The sequence below is a fragment of the Helicoverpa zea genome, chromosome 2 (genome assembly GCF_022581195.2).
Source record: "Helicoverpa zea isolate HzStark_Cry1AcR chromosome 2, ilHelZeax1.1, whole genome shotgun sequence".
NCBI lineage: Eukaryota > Metazoa > Arthropoda > Insecta > Lepidoptera > Noctuidae > Helicoverpa > Helicoverpa zea.
Window position 1 is genome coordinate 4,308,668 of NC_061453.1, and position 25,150 is coordinate 4,333,817.

General features: G+C 36.4%; 2 protein-coding genes across 4 annotated transcripts in view; one reads left to right on the top strand and one right to left on the bottom strand.

Annotated features, from left to right (window-relative positions):
• The window catches only part of LOC124636924 (GTPase-activating Rap/Ran-GAP domain-like protein 3), a 113,542-nt gene that overhangs the window by 74,355 nt on the left and 14,037 nt on the right, over positions 1-25,150 (bottom strand). The window lies entirely within an intron of this gene.
• LOC124636947 lies at positions 1,273-8,850 on the top strand. The gene is made up of 2 exons (XM_047173242.1): positions 1,273-1,550; positions 6,954-8,850. Exons 1-2 carry the CDS (start codon positions 1,531-1,533, stop codon positions 8,692-8,694), a joined length of 1,761 nt encoding a protein of 586 aa, XP_047029198.1. The 5' UTR covers positions 1,273-1,530; the 3' UTR covers positions 8,695-8,850.

Sequence of the window (25,150 nt, forward strand, 5' to 3'; positions counted from 1 at the left end):
GACAAGAGTATCCATCGTAAAATGTTAGTAGCTATAACTTTTTTGGCCCCTTTCTATCCACATAACATTTTGGTCTGCATTTCCTAAAGTCCAAGTTAACTTACCTTCATACTGTTCAGATAAATGGTTATCCCATCTGACTAAGCAAAAGACTAAGCAGATGGCATTCAGATATTATAAAATCGATCCTAAGAGCTTTCACTCAGCAGCTGGCTCGGAAAGGGGCTATCAACGATAATGGCTACGTATTACTTATTGCGCCTACCCTCTGCATCCAGTAATCGATTTTAAAGGCCGCTCTCATTTACGGCTGCTTTCAGACACAGTTCAGAACTTTAATGCAATGAACAGCTATGAATATAAAATATAAGCTTTCTAATCGAAGTACTGAGTGGACCCGGGCTGTTATGGGTGTTGATATTAACTTTCATAAACTACTACATACTTTTGTTCCAGGCTTAGTTCTAGGAAGCCCTTTTGAAAACTAATGTAGCAATGTTGGGTATTAGTAACTAATACGTTAGGGCACGTGTTAAAGTTGCGGGGGACATTTAATTAAGCACATTAATGTAACTTTAAAACGGGACCACTTATTCCAAGTCCAACCTTCCTAAAGTCTAGTTCTAAAAAGCTTAGACTTGCCAAACCAGTCTAGTAAAAACAAAACCGTGGGCTCAATAATAGATTGTAAAAACGTCCACTTTGGCATTTTCTAATGAAACCAATTAAAACTTCGTTGTAATACAAAAAAACCGTTTCCTTTCCTAATTAAGGAGGGCTGCTAAAATTTTTGATTACGATCAGCTTTTTGTGCCTTCATTAGGAGTAAATGTACACTCTGATTGTTCTGTGCGTGTGTTATAATTTGTATGACGTCACGAGTACGACCCATGTTTGACATTTGATCATGTCAAATAAAGCGTGGCTTACCCAAAACAGGTTCCACGTGGATTAGACATTTTGTTTCGTGACTCAAATTAAGTTCAATAATAAAATTAGAGATGTAATGAAAGTGCTGTTTGGGCAAGTTTCATATTTGATAAATTAGTTAAGTTCTGGTATGTTTATTTATTTATATCGGCTTTATTTTTGACATAGCTATGGTGACCACCCAGCCTTCGGCCCTAGATTAAGTCTGTACGCACACATGTATAATGTGCTGACTATAATTTTAAGAACTTAGGTAGATAAGTCGCCCCACCGGAGATGTCGCGCCGAGATGGGTCAGACAGTAGATTAGTTTTTTTACAATTAAAAGTACCTCAGAATCGGTAACACGCTTTTAATTTGTCTCCCGAAATTCCTTAGTAGTAATACTTAGTAATTTCAATAGTTTCCCCGCTCCGGAAACAAGAGTGGCGCAGCCGGTAGGATTTCGCTGTTATATTCCTAAATTCTTCGCGGTTTTAAATTCGTCGCGTGTCTCGAGGACGAGCTGCACGATAGCTGTGGGAATTTAAGGACGAGTGAAATCCGACGAACCAAATAAATTACTCTTGGTGCGTGTGGGCAAACAAAGGAATACCAAGGATGAGAGTAGCAGCTGGCTGGTGAGTGATTTTTTCGCCAATCCATGTTCCTCTATCCCCCAATACTTAATACCTACATTATTTTGAGATTAAACCTCTCTCATTATAACGTGTTCATTTAGATTATTGGCTTATCTCATTGTGTTCTATAAATAGAACCGACATAGAGTAGTTAAACTTTCAGAGACGCCAATTAATTGTTATCTCAAGTGTATTCTTTGCATTGATATTTTTATAAATGTGTTTTATTAAAAGTAATAAGTAAAGTGTATGTAATTCTACACCTAATATAAAAAAAAATATATATTTTATACATTAATATTTTTAATTTTATTACCTAAACTATTACATACATTTTGCGTCTAATTATTTTCTGATTTACGTGTGTTATGTTTGAATTGTGTTATCTTGTGTGTTTCATAGCATAGTCAATTGTACTCTCACGAATTGTTTTATCTGTTCCGTTCTCTACTCTGTGAACATGATGACTTCAGTGACTATTGAACAAATACCCAAAGAAATTATTCAATTAATACCTTTGTATAATGGTGATAAAAGACAGTTAAATCTTTATTTGCGAAAGTGTCAGTATGTCCTTGACCGATATAAGGGTAGCCACGAACAAAATCTTTACGTTTATAATGTTTTAACTAGTCGATTGAGAGATGACGCCGCAGCGCTCTTATCAGAACGTGAAGATATTGTGACATGGTCTGCTTTTAAAGATCTACTTATTCAACATTTTGGAGACCCGCGTAGCGAAGCGTGCATTAATATCGAATTAGAATCCTTAAAAATTAAATCCGGTGAAAGTTATTTAGAATTTTGTAATAGAATCCAAAGTGTTCGATCATTATTGATGTCCAAGGTCAACATGATTGAGGATACTGATTTGAAGAGTGCAAAGACAATTATTTATAACAATACGGCCTTGAATGTGTTCTTATACAATCTCCCAGAGAATATGGTTCGTATTGTAAGGCTTAAGGCACCCTCTAGTTTAGAAGCGGCCTTGAGTATAGTACTTGAGGAAGTTAATTTCTTAGAGCAGTATAATACTAGGAATCGCATTTACGGTCAATCTAGCAGTTTCGGATCAAAATTGGTAATGACGCCAGCGGGATACAAACCTTTATTGCCAAATAATATTACCACACCTAAATTTAATTTCGGTATTCCACAGAATAAATTCAATCAGCCCCAAGGTCAATTACCAAATGCATTAACATCACGCCCCAAGCCTGGGTACTTACCCCAATCTCAACAATTTGGGTACAGGCCACCCCAACAATTCGGGTACAGGCCACCTCAACAATTCGGGTATAGGCCACCTCAACCATTTGGGTACAGGCCACCCCAACAATTAGGATACAGGCCACCGCCACAGTTTGGCTATAAACCGTTGCAACCTCAGCAGTTTGGTTACAAATCCCCCAATAATTCTAATACCCCACAAATACTAAAACCTCAAACGCAAACTACTGATGTGTCTATGCGAACAGCCCAACCTAAATCGAATGTACCACAAGGTTTCAATTTAAATGAATTGTCTGCTGACGACTATGAGCCTTATTACAATAACTATTACTCTAACTATGACGATGACTATTATGGTGACTCAAATGAAATTAATTATCATGACGAGACTCATGTTGACTATGAATTACAATCAGAAAATGAAATTCAGGCACTGGATTTTCAGGAGAGTGCCTCGACGGACAAGAAATCTTAGAATTAAATTTTGACTCTAATTTAGAGCTACCGTATATTTATGTAGAAGAGATAGACGCAAAAATGATGATAGATACTGGTAGTATGAGATCGTTCATTAGTCCTACAAAAGCATATGAGTATTTTTACGACTATATACGTAATGAAAATTTTCAGGTGGTTAGTACTCATGCTACTAGTAGACATAATGAAGTAATAGAAATTCCTCTTCTACCTACCTTTGTTAGTGACGATTGGCATAAGTTCTATGTATACGAAGTAGATCCACGGTATGACGGGCTTATAGGTAACGACCTTTTACAGCAATTAGGTGCAATTATTGATCTAAAAGAACGAATCTTAAAAACGAATTCCACTTGTATTCCAATAATCAATAATAATTTAAATTATAAAATTACTGTACAGCCACGTTCAGAACAACGATTTAAATTGCCAGTAGATCAATATTCAGGTGACGCTATTCTTGACTACCAAGAATTTCGAAATGGACTACGAATGCCTAGTGCTTTAGTAAACTGTGATAGTGGATACGCATTTACAGTAATTCAAAACACTTCAGATTGCCCAAAACAACTGACTATTTGCCAACCTTTCACAGTAACGCCATATGAAAATACAGAATACAACATTAATTTTACTACGACCAATACTCCTCTAGAAATTGACAAATTACTTGAAGAAAATTTAGATAAATTAAGACTCGATCATACCAATGGCGAAGAACGTGAGAAAATTTATGCACTTTGTAGGGAATATAAGGACATATTCTACTGTGACCAAATCCCCCTTACGTTTACTAATCAGGTTAAACATCACATACGTACCAAAAATGAAGATCCTATATACATTAAACCCTATAGACAGGCACCTTTCATCCAAAACGAAATAAATAATCAGGTAGAAAAATTACTTCATGAAAATGTTATACAAGAATCTCATTCCCCTTGGAGTGCTCCAGTTCACCTTGTCCCTAAAAAGAAGGATGCGTCTGGTGAAATTAAATACAGGATGGTAATAGACTACAGACGACTGAATGACATAACCATAGACGACAAATACCCCCTACCTAATATTAATGACCTTTTCGACAAACTAGGAAAGAGTGTGTACTTCACCACATTGGATCTAGCAAGCGGCTACCACCAAATAGAAGTAGAAGAGAAGGATAGACAGAAGACAGCTTTTTCGACGCAAAATGGCCATTTTGAGTTTCTCAGAATGCCGTTTGGACTTAAAACCGCTCCTGCTACCTTCCAACGGACCATGGATAATATTTTGCGTGGTCTGCAAGGACTCCACTGCATGGTATACTTGGATGACATAATAATTTACGGAAATAGCCTTGACGAAATGATAAATAAATTAAGAATTGTATTTGACCGACTTAGAACAACTAACATGAAAATTCAATTAGACAAATCTGAATTTTTACGCAAAGAAGTGCTCTACCTTGGACACACTATAACTAAAGACGGGCTAAAGCCTAATGACGACAAAATAAACGCTGTATTGAATTACCCGTTACCAAAGACAACGACAGAGATTAAGAGCTTTCTTGGACTTGTAGGTTACTACAGACGTTTTATAAAAGATTTTGCAAAAATTACTCAACCATTGACAGCCTGCTTAAAAAAGCGCAACAAAATTGTTATTGACCAGAAATACATAGACGCATTTAACAAATGCAAGGAACTCCTGACACATGCCCCACTGTTACAATACCCTGACTATGACAAAACATTTATACTGACGACCGACGCATCCAATGTCGCTCTAGGCGCTGTGCTGTCACAAGGACAGATTGGCAGTGACAAGCCCATTGCGTATGCTAGTCGTACCCTCAGTGATACAGAATCACGTTATAGTACCATCGAACGTGAACTGCTCGCTATAGTGTGGGCAGTAAAGCATTTTAGGCCCTATCTGTACGGTAGAAAATTCTATATATATACTGACCACCGTCCCTTAACTTGGCTCCAATCTCTTAAAGACCCTAGTAGCAAACTCACACGTTGGCGGTTACGTTTGCAAGATTACGACTTTGATTTAATTCACAAAAACGGCAAACAAAATACAAATGCAGACGCTCTGTCCAGAATAAAAATCAATGCCTTACTCACAGACGACGAAAATCAGTCTCTAGCAGTTAATATTGATGAGAAGGAAGATAAAAATCTAAATGAATGTGCAGATAGTAAAGGTTCATCAACAGTAACGATATCTGATTCTAGTCGAACTATGACCTGTAGTCCTATAGATTTTTCCGACAATATTAGAGAAGTTCACTACGATACAAATGAGTATCCAATACGATCAGTGTCCAGTAAGTCGAACGAAACCGTTCATTCCGCTGTAGAATTAGAATCAACCGGTATACCTATTTTACATGAGGCGATCGACACCAAGCCGAATCAAATCTTAATATTTTCATGGTTTAAAAATCAAATGCATGTTAAGAACCTGTCACGTGACAAACAAAAGATATTAGAAGTTTTCCTGCCAAAAGATAATCCGCAATTAGTAAAGGACTTTTTAAAGGAATACATACAGCCAAAATTAAAATATTTCATTTATTTTGAGGAGAATGAACATCGGAAACTATTTAGCAATATAATAATTGAACTATTCAGAAAGGGAACTATTAACCTATTTGAATGTACAGAAAGAGTTATTTTTGTAGAAGATGAAGGAGAGCAAAAGGCACTTATACTTAAACACCATGAAGGAAAGACCTGTCATAGAGGCATAAAAGAAACGCTAGTTAGGCTCCGTAGAAATTATTATTGGAATAGAATGCAGGAAACTGTAACAGCAGTCATAAACAGTTGCGATGGGTGCCGTAGAATGAAATATGATAGGAAACCCATCAAACCTATATTACAACTAACACAAACCCAAGACGCGCCTTTTCAAGAGCTATTTATAGATCTTTTTAGTATAGAAGGTAAAACTTATTTAACTATAATTGACGCATTTAGCAAATTAGGTCAGGCAATCGAAACTCAGGGAAAATCAACTCCCGAAGTAACTAGAGCACTGATGAAATATTTTTCGTATTACGGTACACCCAGAAGAATAAGCTCAGACCCCGGAACCGAATTTAATAATGAACTAATTAAGGAATTTTTGAATTTACATAAAATTGATTTCCACATTGGAACCCCTAATAACCCCAATTCAATGGGTCTTATTGAGAGGTTCCACTCCACTATAATAGAAATTTACAGACTGGCCAAATACGAAAAACAATGTACTGATGCGGCTTCGGTTATGACTTATTCTGTTCTGGCATACAATCACACTATTCACTCAGTCACTGAACTTGCACCATTTGAAGTTGTCTTCGGACATACCGACTCAAGCAGTCCGTTTAGCATAGAATTAGAAAAACGTTATTTCCAAAAATTAGTAAAAGATCATGCAAAAAGAATAAAAACATTATACGAACACTTAGCAGACAAAATGGTTAATATTAAAGAAAAGAATAGAGAGAGTAAGGGTGGTGAAGGTGAAATAAAGTTTAAAAAAGGAGAAATTGTTTTCGGTAAAGACATAAATAAGCGTAAAAGTAAGGATAAGCCCCGATATATAAAAGCTGTAGTAACAGGCAAAGCAGATAAAAATATTTTACCTATAAAAATAGGAGAAAGGGATACCAAAATTCCTATTAAAAATATAAAACGTCCTCCACAGGTGCGGCATATTATTGATGACAGTCACGATGCTGTCGCTGGCCCTTCATCTGCAAAATCTTGAAGGTAATCCAGGAGTTTTACCGGTGAAACAAGGTCATGCATATTTCCAAACTGATCAGTGGACTATTGTAAAGATCATCAGCCTAGATCAAATTTATACTGACCTTAACTACATCTCTACCAACTATCAAGCGCTTTGTAATTTAATTGATTGGAATGCATCATACTCACAAGAAATTATGACTATTAAAATGCATACAGATTCCATACGTGATTTAACTGTAGAAAAATACCAACAGCTTATACCATCCAAACGATCTAAACGAGGACTCATTAATCCACTGGGCTCTATTATAAAAATTGTTACCGGTAATTTGGATCATGATGATGCGTTGAAGTATGATAATCTCATTTCTAAATTGAATCAAGGTCAAATCACTATATCTAAAAGGTTAACATTGGTCTCTAAAATGTTTGACAGTTTTATTAATGCCACTGAAACTATTGAACAGAATACAATTAACTTCCATAACAGGTTAACTAAAATTGAAACATTAATTAAAGATTTAACTGCTCAGCAAAATAGTTGGATTTTTCTGACGTACTTAACTGGGTTGTTCAATGTTTTCATGAGTAACTTTCGTACTATATTTATTAGATTAAGTGAAATCGAAACTGCACTTGCATTAAGCAGAGTCTCTATTTTACATCAATCAATTGTTAATTCTTCAGAACTTTTATATCATCTTAAATTAATATCCGAATATGAAAGCTTAATATATCCTCCCGCCGAAGCGAACTTGTTAAAAATAGAAGAGATTATATGTGTTAAATCATTTATTAAAAGTAATCAAATAACGTTTATAATGGAGATACCACTTACCGATAATGTTACTTATAACTATTATAAGATTTACTCCCTACCAATTTTCCATGACACCGAAAATAAGACCCTAGCTATTTTCCCCAAATACCCTTACCTATTGGCGAAAGAAAATAGATACTCACCAATCGCAATACCGTGTAGACCATTCTCTGCCGGTGCTCGCTTCCTCTGCACTGCAGACAACAGGATCCCCTTCTATGAACTTACCTGTGTCGAACAGCTTATGAATTTCGAAAACGACCTTACCCTTTGCAAACAACATCCAATAGAAATCGAACAGGTCAGAGTCCAACAAGTCGCTAACAACAACTGGATCCTGTATAGTGAAGAGAAGACCACACTAACAGAACGATGCAAGGATGAGACCAGTAGACAATTGGTATTTGGTACTTACCTGATGACCATCGAAGAACCCTGTGAGGTGGAGATTCATGGCATACACATTAATCATCGTATCTTCATAGAGTCCGATGTGGTGAAAAGAGTACCAATCATCGCCTTACCTCAGTTACGCACTAACGCACAGCTATCCAGTACACGTGCACTTGATATGAAGGGCATAAATCTAGACGAAGTGAAATATATGGCGTATTCGTTAAAACATAGTGAAGTGATCGAAAGTGTTTTTGATAAAAGGGACAGTAGCTTCAGTGCGTCCTTGGTGTACGTGACCTTAGGTTTAGTTATTTTAAGTATTTTTGTATTTTCCGTTTATGTTGTTCGGCTCAAATTGCTGAAATACACGTGTTTCAAGAAAAATTATCGGAACCAATCTAAAATCGATTCTCCCGATAATTTTCCTCTTAAGGTCGGAGGAGCTATGGTGACCACCCAGCCTTCGGCCCTAGATTAAGTCTGTACGCACACATGTATAATGTGCTGACTATAATTTTAAGAACTTAGGTAGATAAGTCGCCCCACCGGAGATGTCGCGCCGAGATGGGTCAGACAGTAGATTAGTTTTTTTACAATTAAAAGTACCTCAGAATCGGTAACACGCTTTTAATTTGTCTCCCGAAATTCCTTAGTAGTAATACTTAGTAATTTCAATAGTTTCCCCGCTCCGGAAACAAGAGTACATAGAAGTTATTTTGATTGAACATGCCAACTAAATGTTTATTTCCCTACCACCTGAAAACCTGTGTTAAGACTGTCAACGCTTGAACTCGGTCACTGACAAATTAATCTGTCGTCTGCAGCACGAGAGCTTACTAGCTTTTTTTCACTCAAACAAAAGTAGACGAAATTACAATTCTTTAAAATTAAAAAATAATGCATTTTCCTTATAGATCTTTATGAAAAGATTGAAGGAAAGCTTCTGAGAAAGTCTTGTATAAAGTGGAAAAAACGTGTAACATGGATATAAAGTATTTGTTACAATCAAGTTAAATCTTTACCACGATATTAGAACAAGTAATATTTTCCATCCGTTAAATTGTACCGTCATGACGGTTAAGTTAACATTTAATTACGATTTTAATTGCGTTTAATGAAACAATTTTTTTGGTCGAGGCAGTGTTTCCGAGTCAAGTTGTAACGTTAATTACATCGTTCTGTGATATTATTGTAAATAGTGTTACGATTTTCCTGTTTGTTACTATTTTTTATGTGAATTGTGTTTATTCCTGTTTCAGTCATAATATGACAAGCATGTTTAGACGGATGTACAATTGTAGGTAGGTACAAACAACAAATACACGTTTACATTAACCCACACTTCACCTGTCAAGAAGATACTCATCCTCCGAGCCTTTTCCCAACTATGTTGGGGTCGGCTTCCAGTCTAACCGGATGTAGCTGAGTACCAGTGCTTTACAAGGAGCTGTCAAGTGATACTATGACATGAATAAAGAAGAGTTCCTATTATATTGGAACATGGTGGAACACAACACCACCATAATGTTGTGACTGATGTTACGATAAAATGTGCTTTCTCATCTAAATCTTCATAAACAAAAAAGGTAACCGCAGACCCCTGCTCCATAAAAAATGTAGCATTTTTACCAACGCTGTTTTTTACTAACTTGAGTCATGAGGTTATAGTTCGGCCATTCAGAGAATGCGTTCCTGACACGTCGCGATTGAACTGACGACGACTATTATTTTATAGTAATTATATTTCGTTCAGTAGGTCGCCGCGATTACCGTCTTACAAGGTCCGATAGCGCCCCCCCCGTGGCTTCGAGTGGAACCGCGACAATTACATTACGATAATAAACTAAGCTTAACAGCTGAGCGACAAGGGCGGGAAATTATCAGTTTTAGGAGAAATTCGGTTTTTAAAAATATAACTTGAGTTATTGACTTGGATTTGGCGGTTTTGTTAATAAGACGTCTATATAGTCTCACCGTTTTTTAGTGCAGTTGACAGTACAAAAAATGCTATTTTCCCTTGAAAATTTTCAGCGGTCAACTGAACAAAAGATTCGGAAATTATTTTTTTGTGTTGCCTTTTAATAATTATCGACATAATATGATTTGCCTCTCCATAGTGAACATTACTTGAAAATACATAATTGTATAGACTAATCACGTATTGTGATTCCTAAAATCTTCAAATGTTACACGTATACATATATTAGGTTTCGTAACTTTCTTATATAATTTATTTAACAAAATATAAATAGGATAAACACGAAATAAAGTCTCTCTTTCGAATTGTTTACGACAAAATTATACAGCCTGTTTACAATCCATACCACCGACTGTTCACAACATTGATTTCACCCACATCAAGACTTGTCCAAACCAAAGAAAAGCTGAATGTTTGTTTACATACTTCAATTCGCGATCTGTGTAGGTGTGAGTGGACTGTGGACTTGTAAGGGACACTGCACACTGTGACGACTCACAAACATACCTCAACAAGTCAACACTTAGAGTATCCGTACACTACAAAATTTTAGTCGGCCGACAGTTGAGTCTATGGCGGCGTACAAGATTTTTTTTATGGAAAATCTTGATTTCTATAAAAGATTTCAGTCGGTCTGAGACCGGCTTAGTACCTGTTCTTTGTAATGTCTATTCATCATAACTACATATAATCATCGGCAAGGATATTGAGCCCTGACCTTCACCTGCGCAGAAGTGATTTATTGGTGTATTGCCTTAAGTGTACAGTGCGCAAAGCGATCCCCACTCTTCTGCCGATAGCTCAATATCCGTGCCGATAACTATACTAATTTATGAGTCCAAACTAACTATGGGCCAACTAAAAGTTTGCAGTGTGTGAATACTCTAAATCGATATCCCACGCTGAGGGATTTCTTTCACTAGTTCTTTTTCATCATTAATTTGGTATGGGAGTCAACACCTTAACGTTCGGTTTATTCAGCGCTTTTACAAGTGTATGGAGAAGAAAATGCTGGTGTTTTAAACGGTTAATGAACGTAGACTTTGGCAATATCGAGTGAAAATATCGGAGCTTTATAGGTAGACCAGAAAAATATAAGCATTTAATAAAATTACCTAACTAGGTTACAATATGCTTTATTTTGAACTAACAATCATAAATCATTAATTACGTAGGTATACATTTTAGCGGTAGCCTCCTTCTGTGAGGACGTCATGTCACAGAAGGAGGCGGCAGAGCGCTTGCGGGAGAACGACCCTGTTGCAGCGCCGCTCCGCAGACGAAGAAGGGGTGGAAGACGGCGAACACAACGTCCGTCCCCATCCGCCCCGGGGGGTGATCAGCGGGCGACAGGCGCGGGGGTGCCACCGCCTGCATTACAAGGATCGCCCCTTGTGCTCCGGCCATCATAGGGACCCCTCCCCACTGGGGGGAGGCATGAGGGGCCTGCCGTGAGGCGGGCAATCGCCGGTGGGGGACTGGATGCACTAGATTCCCAGACCCCCTCCACTCAGGCGAGGTCGGAGTGCCGCTGGGCCTTTTTAGTGGGTATACCGGGAACGTCGTTACCGGGGAGTCCCACATACCCCTCTCCCGTCCCCCGACGGGAAGGGCATGCGTAATAGCATTTTTTTACCCAGCGACAACAAAAAAAAAAAAAAAGGTATACTTTTTAATGCACTGAAAATGATGACTATAGCTAGATGATTGAAACTTCCAAAATGCCAACATTTGATGTTCCGATAGTTAAAAACACTATAAAGTCTTCAACTCTTACGGAAAATAAAACCCATCCCGCACAAATATGATACTAAAAACAAAAAGCTACACAAGATTACTGGGCTCGTAAGTACCCAGTAGACAGTATCCGCTTTCAATTTATCGACTAAGTTATTTTATGAGCAAAGTCAGCGGCGTCCTAAAATTTATGAGAGCGATTTGTAGGCACGTCCTATCTGCCGATAAGTGACCCTTCGGCTGTCCGGCGGACCCTTAAGGATCACCACTAACAAGCTTACTGGGACCGCAAGACCGCTTTAAATGTTTATATTTTGTTCCAGTCAGGGATTTAGGATGTAGATACTTGGATAGTTAAACCTGTCCTGTTCAGCATTCGTTGACAAAGGTTAAGGTAGTTTACGAATGTGTCCGTTTTTTTAGTATAAGTATAGTTTTACATATTTTATTTATTTTACCAAAGTTACATCGAGTACTAGATGAGGGTGTGAAAATAGTAGAAATTGGGGCAGCATGGAATTACCTATTATAGACAGTTATAAGTGTGTCTGACGTTTTGTTATTAGTGTTAGAGCAAATGACTGCCTTTAAAAATAGACACACAGACAACAATTCTTCCGACTATCCTAACATTAATGGACAAAGGGCGCATTACTTCACGATAACTACGTGTATCGTGAAGATCATGACGTGTTGACCGGTCGATGAGTTGACCCTCCGTAATAAAATTTGTTTAGTGTTGATAAGACCACGACCCGTCAAATGATGGTGATTTACTTAGCGTGACGAGGATATGTGGAGCTTAAAATATTTCGAAATTAATACCTATGTTTTATAATAATTTCGTACCATAACTTAGAAGAAAAATACAAAACATTCATAACATACAAAGCTTTCCACCACCTTCCTACTGTGAATATGTTTTGGTAATATTTTCACAGGATATTTAATTTTTCATCTAATTATCTCCAAAATTTAATTCTATACGAAATTCGGCGTTACAAACACAAATCTTGATCTCACGAGTCGTGGTAAACTGATCAGGATTTGTTTGACTACTCAAAAGTAAATATGTGATGTGGTATTCTTAAATTCAGGCTCTGTTTTTCTCAATAGTCGACAAAACAATAACCTTTTTATTTGATACAGTCGTAAACTGGAGTGGGCTAACAAGGTAACGTATAAAGGGTCTTAAAGACATTACGTGCGATTAGCAAAGGTCAAGTTTATTGTCATACAAGTCTTTACGAGTCGTCTGAAGGCGCCAGTGCTGACAGACCTGACCTGAATTGGACACTTTTATTAGCCTCAATATTTTCTGGGTTATAAAACCTGGCCGATTCCCTATTTAGGTCTTAAGTTTGTTTTCCTGACCGTGGACTGTGTGTAGGTAAGATATAGCACTAGGAAATTGATTAACTTAAGATTAGCATTGCCATTCAACGTGGCAATGTAGCCAGTCTTCTGGGCACGTTTCCGGAGGACAGTGATGCGGAGGAATACTTCGACGCCTGATCGATGCTCTTTTATATTTTATGTTTTATGTTTATATATATTTTGTATATAGTATTTTATTTTTAGTTTTGTATAAAGATAAGTAGTATAAGTTAGTTGTATGTTGTATATGTATATTTATTATTAAGATATTGTAAAAAGTTATTTGTAAATATCCCTTTCAAATATACAAGTATATCAGAAAAAAAAAAAAAAAAAAAAATAACTTAATGAACCATTTTTTTCCTAAGTTAGGTGGCAAATGAACAGATGTAATATAGAACGTATTTTGTTTTTTGTGTGATATACCCATTTGGGTGTATATAATAACTAATCGGTACCTACTGCATGCCAGTACTTAATTACTTTCTTAAATTAGCTGTCACCACCTACGTTACTGTTCGACTTTATTGACTTTTTCATGGAATTTAAATTAGGGTTAAGTAGGTTGAGTCACACGTGAGTTAATGGTCAATAAATGTATGTACTTATACCCTAAATGGGCACTAAGTTACAACTAAATTAGAATTCCTGTAATTGCTATATATATTTACACTATAAGATACTGTCTCCAGTCATTCTTCGTATTAGTATTAGGTACTACATGGTATATTACGTAGACGTAAATAAATTCAGACTTAGGGAAAAACAACTTGTTTTGACTTATCTTAGTGCCCTACGAAAGTAGGCCACAATTTGTCAAGGCGCTTTCTTGACTAGATTTATGCCTGATTTGCAAGCAAAGGGATGTGGTAACAAACTTTGTTTTTATGTGCTGTGACTGTAACTTCGTGTACTTAATTTTGACAATAGGTGTCCTGCTAAGAAACTTGCTATCTCGCCATAATTTGAGAAATACCTCTTCATACTGGCAGTAGGTACTTATACCTATGGATAAGCAATAAGTATATACTTAGTTTTCTATAAATAATGTTAGTAAAAATAGCACGAAAGTCTTAAATTACATACAAATATTCTCTGCTTTTCTTACGTATTAAAAGCAATTTAATTCTATTAGTTTACAGATTTGCTCTGTTATTGTTCTGTTACAGCCTTTTTATCGTCCCACTGCTGGGCACAGGCCTCCTCTCACAAGGAGAAGGATTGAGCATTAATCACCACGCTTGCTCAATGCGGGTTGGTGATTACAGACTTTATAGTCCAGGTTTCCTCAAGATGTTTTCCTTCACCTTTATATCAGCCATTGGTGTCTAAGATATACTTAGAAAGTACATACAAACTTAGAAAAGTTGCATTGGTACTTGCCTGACCTGGAATCGAACCCACGCCCTCATACTCGAGAGGTTGGTTGATTTGCTACCTCCGACAAAATCCCTTTGTAGTTCCTTACGACGCCCATGGGAGGCAAAGATTACCAAAGATAGAGTGTAAGTTACTACAAAACATTTGTTACACATTTTTATGTATTTCAGACATTAACATAGTTCGCACGTAAGACTTTACCATAAAACGCGAAATCTGAATAAATTATTCCAGACGAGTTAGCCAAAAATAGTGTTTGCTCTTCTCTAATGATACCTTACACGCGTAATCAATTCATAGCATTATAACTCTTTTTTCACACGCGATAACGTCAAAAATTGCGTGCAGGTTTTCATCGGCATGTGACCTTACGAATTTAAAGCGTACAGAGAAAAACTGTGCGACATTTAACGTGAGTTGAAGTCGGTGGCGTGACCAAAAGCTGTAAAGCTAATTTAGAAATCAGCATTTTGTCCAATTACTCAGTTCGCTGCGTCCTGTCATTTAAATGTTATGTCATGACTCCTCTTGATTTAACCAGTTATTGTTCTGTTAGCAATTTTGGACACAGTGGCAATTTTGATGGAGATTATAGAGATATTATAAAGCATAAGTCAAGATTTCCTTCATACTTCATTCTGATAGTTCGACTCGCAGAAAGGGCTTTGTATATTACAAGTACAAAAGCGGTCAATCCTGCAGCGAAGGCTAACTGAAGCGGAGAAAGATCTATGACACGACTCTCAACCTATTGTAACCTGTAACTACAAATACAAATGGAACCTGTAACTGAATACAGGTACATCGCCCTATAATACGTACCTATACTTATGTGTGATTCTCATGTAACTTTTATTACAGCCATCTCAAATGAAATGTATAAAAGCCATTTTCGAGGTAAAGAAAAAGAAATAAAGAGTATTTTTTGTTCCAAATTCCAAATGTGGCGTTTACTTTTTGTTTTTTATTTCTAAACAGAGATTTGAAAGGAAAATTATGCGTTAAGTGTTCACCTTGTCGCGGCGTATCAATTTTTTATGTAGCTTGATTGTGTAATATGGCTTCACTCCGGGCAGGTTGGTACTTACTTGTATATAAAATATGAATTTGGCAAAAATATATGTGTATTATACTTACGTAACATTGAAAGACCCTAATGAAATTGAATATATGAAGCCTCTCGACTGCGATATTCGTTGCAGTTATTTCCTGTATTTGAAATTTTTCCTGTATTATTTGTCGTTTACCTGTATTTAAAGTTTTATGTAACTTTCTAATCTTTCTATCTAAGTACAAAGGCATTCGTAAGATTTAAGTTTTTGGACTAAATTACTATAGGAACCACTTACTTCATAAACTTCCTAGAATACTTTGTTTAATGATAAATCAAAATCAGGAACGAATATTAAATATTCCGTGACCTATTTCAGAATAAACTTCGTGTACTTACGATTTTATACATAATAAATGGAAACTTCACACTCGGCGTTCCTTACTCAGTTATGACGTAGGTGCCATACATAAAATACGCATTCTGCCTTCAAAACTTTCCTGGGACATAAATATGGAGTCTTGAAACGATTTCCAAGTTTAATTACTATAGTTTTACTGTCGACACTGCGCCCTTTCAATTCGACTTTGGTGAAGAACATCACTACCTACACTTTTTCCGGATAGGTTTAATAAAATAAATTCACAATAAATTAGATAGAGAGACCCCAAATAAAATTGGGGTAAGGGCAGGAAGGTGACTGTCATTTTTTATGCCAAGGTAACAAGGCAAATCAGCCTAACAATTCTTGTTGCCTTCAAAGTACATAGTACCTACCTCCCAAATCCATGCACGCTCCCACAAGCTAAACGCAGAAGATTGATACATCTCGGATACCCACATCCTGTCCTCACCACATCAACAATTTGCCGTGCGTCACAAAGTCATCGACGCGGGAACTGGGTCGACCATATTTGTCGTTTTGGCGGCAAACGGCGTCAAATTGCCGCCGCCATGCGACATGGACAAACGCTACAATAATACCCCTTCGTATGGTAAACATTGTGTGTCATCATTGCTATTGTTCCGTGCACTAATTCTGGGTTTATCGTTAGAATCGTTATCGTGTCTAATGTTTGAAGTATGCGAGCCATTTGTTGCTTCACTTGTGCGATAACATCATGTTTGAAATGGTAAAGATAAACGAATGTTTAAAAAGAAGAGATTAGAATGTTGCGTTGCGAAAGTGTCGCTTAGAAAATAAATTACTGATTGAGAGGAATGCCCTAAGGCGAGCTGAACTTTAAAGTTTGAAATAGCGAATCCACCTTGAGTAAGCACGATGTCTGTGATTCATGCACATTTCTTCTCCATGTTAAAAGAAGCATGTTTATTGCATTGGAGCCGTAAAAAGGCCGATGGTGAGAACGTTGCAACAACTATTAGAATTTTATAAAATTGGAAACAAAATATTCCAATGATTTTATGTCCAATATGAAAGGAGAAAAGTAAATCAGGAATTTTATTATTTAAAGTGATTGTACCTATACCCAATATTCAAATTCATAACGTATTCATGTAGTCATTTAATAAATATGACCAGCGTGGGTGCTTAAATAAATATGAACGATTAAGTTAATCATTGTATGGAATGTAGTGGAATAAAATAGGAAAAATACATTGTGATTTAATAATAAATGTTACGATAAAGGGTTGATAATATTTATCTAAACAACGTAATAAAACTTTCAATTAGCTTAATTCCTTTCACATTCCAACATGGAACATATTTTGAAGCACAATTGTTTTTTGTTAATGACTTCACGAAACATGAATTAACAAAAATGAATTAAAATAAATGACACGCCATTTGTCATAACATAACATTTGGTGGGTGGTTTACGAGTGCCACATGGAAAATGTTTCATAACACACCGCGGCACGGTTTCACCCTCATTGTGACTTTGTACCTACGTATAACTCTGTAAGGCACCTGTAATGTGTATAGAAATATTTCAAGGCCGACATAACGAGGTCAGACCGTGCTAACCATCAGACGAGGGGTGATCAATCTTGACCACGAACTTTTAAAGTCTTCGACGTAACTTTTGCTACGACAAGTGCTACGTCAAAGTTTCCCACGACTGTAATTGTAAGTCGGTGCCAAGTTATATCCTAGGACATGATATACGCCGCCTTTCTTCTGATTTATAAATGTAATAAAAAACTTGTAAAAAGTTTGAAGCGCTTGGAAGTCCAATTTCTCTTTAAGTACGATGTGATAAGTTCATTGAACAAGTTGACTCTTTGGAGTAGTTTCTCGTATAAAAACCGCACATACTGGGTTAAGATCCTTCAATAAACATTACAATTCTACGATTTCACTTTGAATCACGAAACGGTTTCATGTTATTTCAAAGGCTCTGATATCTACATACGCACATTCCAGATAAATCTAAATCTATTTTGTGAAATATGGTTACAAAACCGAGTCTAGCAAATAATTCTTTTTTATCAAGTCGAGCGCGAAAAATTGTGTGAGGTGACTTGAAAAGTATCGGTGTCACGGTTTGGGGAGTTTAAATTCATGGCGCGACTCGTCGAGCCGTGATTAAATTCAGTCTTAGAAGCATTTTTTTTTCCAACGGAAAATAAGGCTTCACGGACTGCTAGGCTTGACTAATATGGCGCCCATTCCTAGGTCTCGCAATTGCCAAGAAGCTATTTTTAAACGAAGAATTGGGATTTAATTCGCTTTATTTTAGAAACAGTGGGTGGGAAATTGATTGGTATGAGAGAGTCCTGACTATTGAGTTTCTGAAGTTGATTCGAATTTAGAATGTCATTATTAATTCGTTATTCAATTAGGTTACTTATAACGTTTCTATTTTAGAGTCTCAATTACATATTCTGTCTTTTGGAACGTGTACTATTTCTGAATATATTTTCAACTAGCTGTTGCCCGCAACTTCGTCTGCGTGGGCAATATAGAATCGTCAAAATACTACTTATCCCGTAGGTGCATTCTTTCACGTGACAGTATAATTAGGATTAGCACTTGGCAGTCGCATAGATTCATTGATCAAGGTTGTGTTGTGGATGTGACAATTTATCTAAACAAAAGAAGTAAAGTTTGTGACGTTGTGGATATCTCTGGATCTAGTCAGCCAATTTGGAAAATTATTACGTATGGTGCGTAAGTAATTTTCACAGGAAACAGCTATAATCTATGTCTACATGCTTTGAGTCTGACAAAGCTGTCATTTGTACATTTTCTGCAGCTGCTGCGAATAATCAGAAGCCAGAAAGTCTGTCAGTCTTACCATGGATATCGTCTTGTGTAGTTGACTGGATTGAAGATAGGTAGATAGGTAGTCGCTCCAAGCAAAATATTGGTACTCAAACAGATTCGGTGACTGGAAGCCAACACCAACATAGTTGGGGAATAGGGTAGGATAGTTTCACTTACTCACTATGGTAAGGCTGACCCCACATTAGGCGTGCGCGATCCTCGGGCGTGTGAGTAGCGCGGGAGTCGCGAGCGCGCTGCGTGAACGTCGCGTTTTGCTGCCCTGCGGCATGTGTGAAGAGTGCAAGCGACGCGCTCGCGGCGAGCACGCGGCGCTCGAGTTGCGTTCTTACCCCTTCGCCCGCTATCCCCGCCGCCCGCTAAACGCCTTAGCAGTTAAACGTCAAGGAGAGCGGCGCGTGCGCGCTGCGAGCGCGCTGCAAATGCCGCAGGGCAGCAAAACGCGACGCTCACGCAACGCGCTCGCGACGCACGCGCGGCGCCCGCGCTACTCACACGCCCGAGGATCGCGCACGCCTAATGTGGGGGAGGCCTAAGCCGGGACTCCACCGAAATGTTTGCATTAGTTCACGAATAGGCAAAATGTACGTATCTGTGAGAGTCCACTTCATGTGTTCGTACTTGAAACCTGCAGTTTTGCCAAGATTTTCAGAATGTACGCTCGCAATTTGTCATTTCTTGGTGGAGCCAGCAAATCAAAAGAAACATAAGTGTTGTATACTGTGCGTCACTACCGCACACCGGGAAAATTTCGCTCTTGCGGAGGACGTTTATATACCATATTTTGTGTCACACGTAAACAGGACGACAGTAGTATCCACCGAAACACTTTCAAAGATCTGATGAACGAACAAATCAGACCTGACTTGATCACCTGGGGCCAATCAGAGCTCTATGAAGCGATAATACGCTTTGGCTCCTACTGTTATTGTGGTTTCTGAAAATTTATTCACCTCATTCAACGATGAATGTAATTCTGATGGTACTATTAAGAACACTTGCATAGCGCAGAAGCTGACGTTGGCAGGTCAACTCTTTTGACTTCTCGAATAGGATACGATTGGTTTTTGTGCAATGCACACCTGCAATGCATTCTGGATTAGGATAGGTTATAGGTGGATAGGATTTGCGACAGAGAACAATTCTGTCTTTGTGATTAAATTACATCAAACGTAGTTTTATATAAAAGGTGTTTTTTAGGGTTTTTAGACTTGGCTCGGGTCTTACTGAGACTGTTCGTAATCGTGAACAGTGTATTTGCGATCAGAAGTTGAAAGTAAGCATGTCTCTGGGATGCGACGCGTAATTTGTACGTTTTCAGACGCATAAAGCATTTTACGTGTGTATGGTATTAAATAGAGAAAGCTCCCATTTCTTATCTGTACTTTGTATCTGGGCTTGTTTTTAAAGCTACAGAATCCAACATTACCTACCTCACGCTTAGCAGCGCTTGCGAGAGATAGATCCTCATTTCTTCTAGGATTAAGTTTACATATTTTGCATCAGAAAAAATAATTAAGGTCTACTTAATACTACTCACTCAAAGTAATTTGTTTTAAGGCCACCACATTAGTGGAAGATAAGCTAAACTATGTTTATGAAAAAATCCTGATATGAACTCCATCTGTAACTTTAAATGATAATTATTTGTTCCACTAAAGTCATTATTTTTGACATAATGTTCAAAAAATAATTTAGATGGCACCGTTTTAAATTTGGCTGAGAACTATTAATTTTCTTTTCATCAAGGTAATAATTATAGTTGGATTTTGATGTGGCACGGCAAACTGACAAAAACTATTGAAATGTCTATCGAAAAATTACACTACGTGTTAAAATATGGTGAATTACGGAAAATACACAACTCCATCTGTTGAAATAATAATCCCCTATAAAGAATGTATGGTAATATTGTCATTTACCACCTCGCTCCTTCCTTTGACAAATTTGATGTATTTTATTTACCACAGACAGATGGAGCTACTTTAACCTTGGCTAAACAAAATTTTCATATTTTTTTTTCTTCCGAAGTTACTTATAAAGGTGTGATTTTCTGTGTAAAGATTAATAATAGGCCGATCAACTAATATAAGTACAACATTCAAATGTACAGTTTTGACAAATAGATTGCGTGTCGTAATATTTTACATCTTGAATTCACAAAATTAATCATATCTTTTGATAGAGTGAATCGATTTCGATGAAACAAAAACTAAGTAATACCCCAAGTTACGTAGAATTTTTGTATATAAGCATTGTCTGCGTTTAATTCGTAGATTTTACGTGAATCGCGAACAAACAAACAGATAAACAGACAAACAGACAAAAATGACAAAAATGATGGAAATGGGTTCTGTTAGTTATCCTTTAAAATGCTGGCTATTTTTTTTGTCAATTTCTTCAATGTACAAAAATTACTTTTCTACAGATTTATTATATGTATAGATAAATAGATCTTTCTCCAATTTGCTTTCCAAAACATATTTGTATTAAAACTGTTTACAGTCTGAATATGACACACAAAGAGAAAATAGCCTAATATAATAGGAATATATTAATACATTTTTGCTATTTAAACACTATAGTTCGGCCATTCAGAGAATGCGTTCCTGACACGTCGCGATTGAACTGACGACGTAACTACATTCATTGATTATTGATATAATAATGTTGTTTTAATGCTCCTCAATTGTTAAAACGGTAAACAACCAGCAAAAATATTTTTATCGTAACTGCAACGCCATTGCAAAGTTACGTCGTCAGTTCAATCGCGACGTGTCAGGAACGCATTCTCTGAATGGCCGAACTATAATAAAAGAGGTCTGTGCCATAAAAGTAAATCGTTTCATTAACCAATATTGAGAGGTGTTTATCAGATCAATGGATGGCACTCAAGTGGCTATCAGAATAATGAAGGCGATTGATTACTTTTATCGCATTGATATGGTAATAAAGTTCGCCCCTTTTATATAAAATCTCTTTGTTATCGAGCTTTCCAATTCAGTTTTTAAAGTTATTGTATTATATTTTATTTGCGTTTGTTAATGAGCTTTTTTTTAACTCTTTGAGTAGTGAGTGGCATTATAAGTGTATTTTATTTTCGTTAGCAATTTTAGGTTGTAGATATATTAATATACATGGTCGTCTTTGGGCTCGATACAGATGTTTTAATTGGTCTATAATTTTTCCAAGACGTTGACGGTTTGAATCAGCAATTTCAGAGTTTACAACGTTTTCTTCCTGAAAGAATAGGACGTAAAACTCTGAAAGAAGTTCGGTAGTCGCAATTGTTTAAATCCATGAAGTCACCATAAGGAAATCGGCTAATTGCCGGCTTTAAGCCACCATAAGTATTTCCATATGTCATTTTTATTAATTGGAATATTCTTAGCTACATAGGGTGGAAATCTAAAAAGATTCAGATATTTTTGGAAGTCCATAAAAGGTCGTCTTACACGGTATGACTGATTAATAATAGATTAAACTTTGTGAAGGAGTGTATAGTTCGGCCATTCAGAGAATGCGTTCCTGACACGTCGCGATTGAACTGACGACGTAACTTTGCAATGGCGTTGCAGTTACGATAAAAATATTTTTGCTGGTTGTTTACCGTTTTAACAATTGAGGAGCATTAAAACAACATTATTATATCAATAATCAATGAATGTTATAATTTTGTGCCAAACTGAGTGTCAAATAACTTGGTAAACAATATTTTTCTAAATCTATACTGCGCTATTACAAGGTTATGTCAGCGGTTTATATTTTGTAGTGCTGTGCTAAAAATAACAGGCAAGTATCGTAATCTGTTCTTATACAGTTATAATATAAAATAATACGTTTTGATTTTCTTTTTAAGAATTGGAAAATAATGGACTATAAGACTTAATTATAACGTTTATGAAATATAAAAATAAAACTATGACCAAACCGCATTTTTATACTGAGATTAAAAATGGTAACCCCAAATGGCGTTATGGGCCGCCATTTTGTGACGCTAAAACAGTCGTCCGTTGTCGTTTCGTGCGCATAGACCACGTTTTTCAAGTGTTTTCGATCTGTTTTTATTTGATTACCCGGCTTTTGTTAGACCGAGATATCAGGATTGATTCTGTTATTGATAATAATATAATTATACATGTAGGCGAAGATGATGATGAAGACACCACCTCCTCAAGCAAATCGGAGTCTGATTAATATTCTGTTCGCACATTCAATTCAATGTACTTGTAACAAAGAATAAATAAAACAATTTTATTATATGAATATTACCTTTTTTTGGTTTCCACTTAAATAACTAAAATATAAAACAAATGATTCCGCCAATTTAAAACGAAAATAATCTTAAAATAATGCGGCGGTTCATTTTGAAGGAACGGTAACGAACTCAGTGTTATGTTGTGCCCATCACTATAAATAGTCGTGACTAACTGATAGGTGTCAGGAACGCATTCTCTGAACGGCCGAAGTATAGTAAATATATCTTTCTGAAAACATGTAGTACGTAAAGAGTAGAGCTATATTTAATTAGGCCTTCACCATTTTGTATTTAATTTTGTTTGACACAGCCTTGTAGATAATTATTTTGATATTCTTAAGTTCTAAAATACACAATAGATAATAAAATATATTAATTAATTAGTTATTGTACAATCTCTTTCAATAAGTAAAATGCCTAATTAGTGTAAATTGAATAACCTTTCAGGAAGGGGTTATAACTAATAATGTAGGTAGCTATATTAATATTTATTGAGGTTCCCATCTTAGCTGTTTCTGAGACAGAAAATTGAGGTTGAGGGTCCAACGGGGGCGTGGCTCTTGTAGAAAAGGTCTCAGATATTTTAAAATGTTTAATAAGTGTTACATCTCCCATGTGATGATTCCCTTTACGGCTTTACCTCAAAATTTGTTCCTAGTTGGAACATCTAGTAATTACATAAGTACATATACTCATTAACCAAATCCTAATACCCTTAGCCATAATCATTCAATCAATGTCAACAAGCTTACAACTTTACCGATGTATCATCCCGAATAGCCTTACGAATGTATAGAGAGGAAAATACCGCCCAAATTGCTTTATTTATACATACCAATCAACAGATATTTCTTCAGTGTATAAATAGGTTACAGAAAAAAAGTTCTAAGCACGGGTAAATCCTGTTTCTCATGGGCCAGCGGTTCCGAAGGCCGTGAACGTTTCCTTAAGGGGCTTATGACCATCATTGTCGAATGTTCGGTGAAATTAACAGGGTTCAAAGCGACGTTATTTAAACTTCGCTGATTCTTGTGTGTGGGTTTCGGGATTTAATTGATGTGGGAAAGTAACAGCGTTTGATGTCCCGGAATTTTGTTAAATGATACGAAAATTCTTTTCATATGTGTGTATATTTTTTTTTTGTAAAAATATTTGTGGGCCGTATTTTGTTTTTAGAACCTTGTACAAAAATGTTTTGAAAATACGAAAAGGAATTTGTTGAATATGCGAAAAGAAAAAATACGAAAGAAAGTAAATAATTTATTTAAGATTCAATTAACAACGACTACCAAAGGTTGTCGATAAGGAAATTGGACGCGACAGATTTTACGACCCAATCTAATTACCTAATATCGTAAATAAACAAAACACATCACTTTTTGTACAAACAGAAATACAATTAACAGTACTATTTAACTTTATACATCGGATTGTTGACTAAAATCCATTACTGTCTGCCAGGATGTAATACAGAAGTTAGTAAGTGCAGATTGTTCCCACTCGAGCTAGTTTCAGTAATTAGATTGACCTGCACTCACACATCGTATGTAGTTCACGTACAGTCCAATAGCTGTGTTTAAAAATAATTACTATTATTAAAAAACTAGTTTAAGTGCAGATAAAACGATAAATTAGCAGCACGGAAGAAGTGGAGCTGTTGTGTTTTGTAGTAAATTGAAATTAGTTTTGTAATTATAGTACTTGGTTGTGCAAATATGTAATTAAAAAAACACGCATGGCTAGAATTGACATGTTCCAGCTAGAGAGTGCCTAATTTTAGTAGTCTCGTTTTATAATTTAATTGATTTTTTGAGGCAGTTTTTAAGTAAAAAATACATGTTAACATGTTGGCATCCATTTTCTAATAATTATAAAGCAACTTTAAAGAGATCAACCTAACCTA

Bases quoted from the DNA above. Each gene is read 5' to 3' on its own strand.
- LOC124636947 (XM_047173242.1), top strand. From the start codon at position 1,531: ATGAGAGTAGCAGCTGGCTG. The intron at 1,551-6,953 runs GTGAGTGATTTT...CGTCCTCCACAG, and splicing joins ATGAGAGTAGCAGCTGGCTG to GTGCGGCATATTATTGATGA.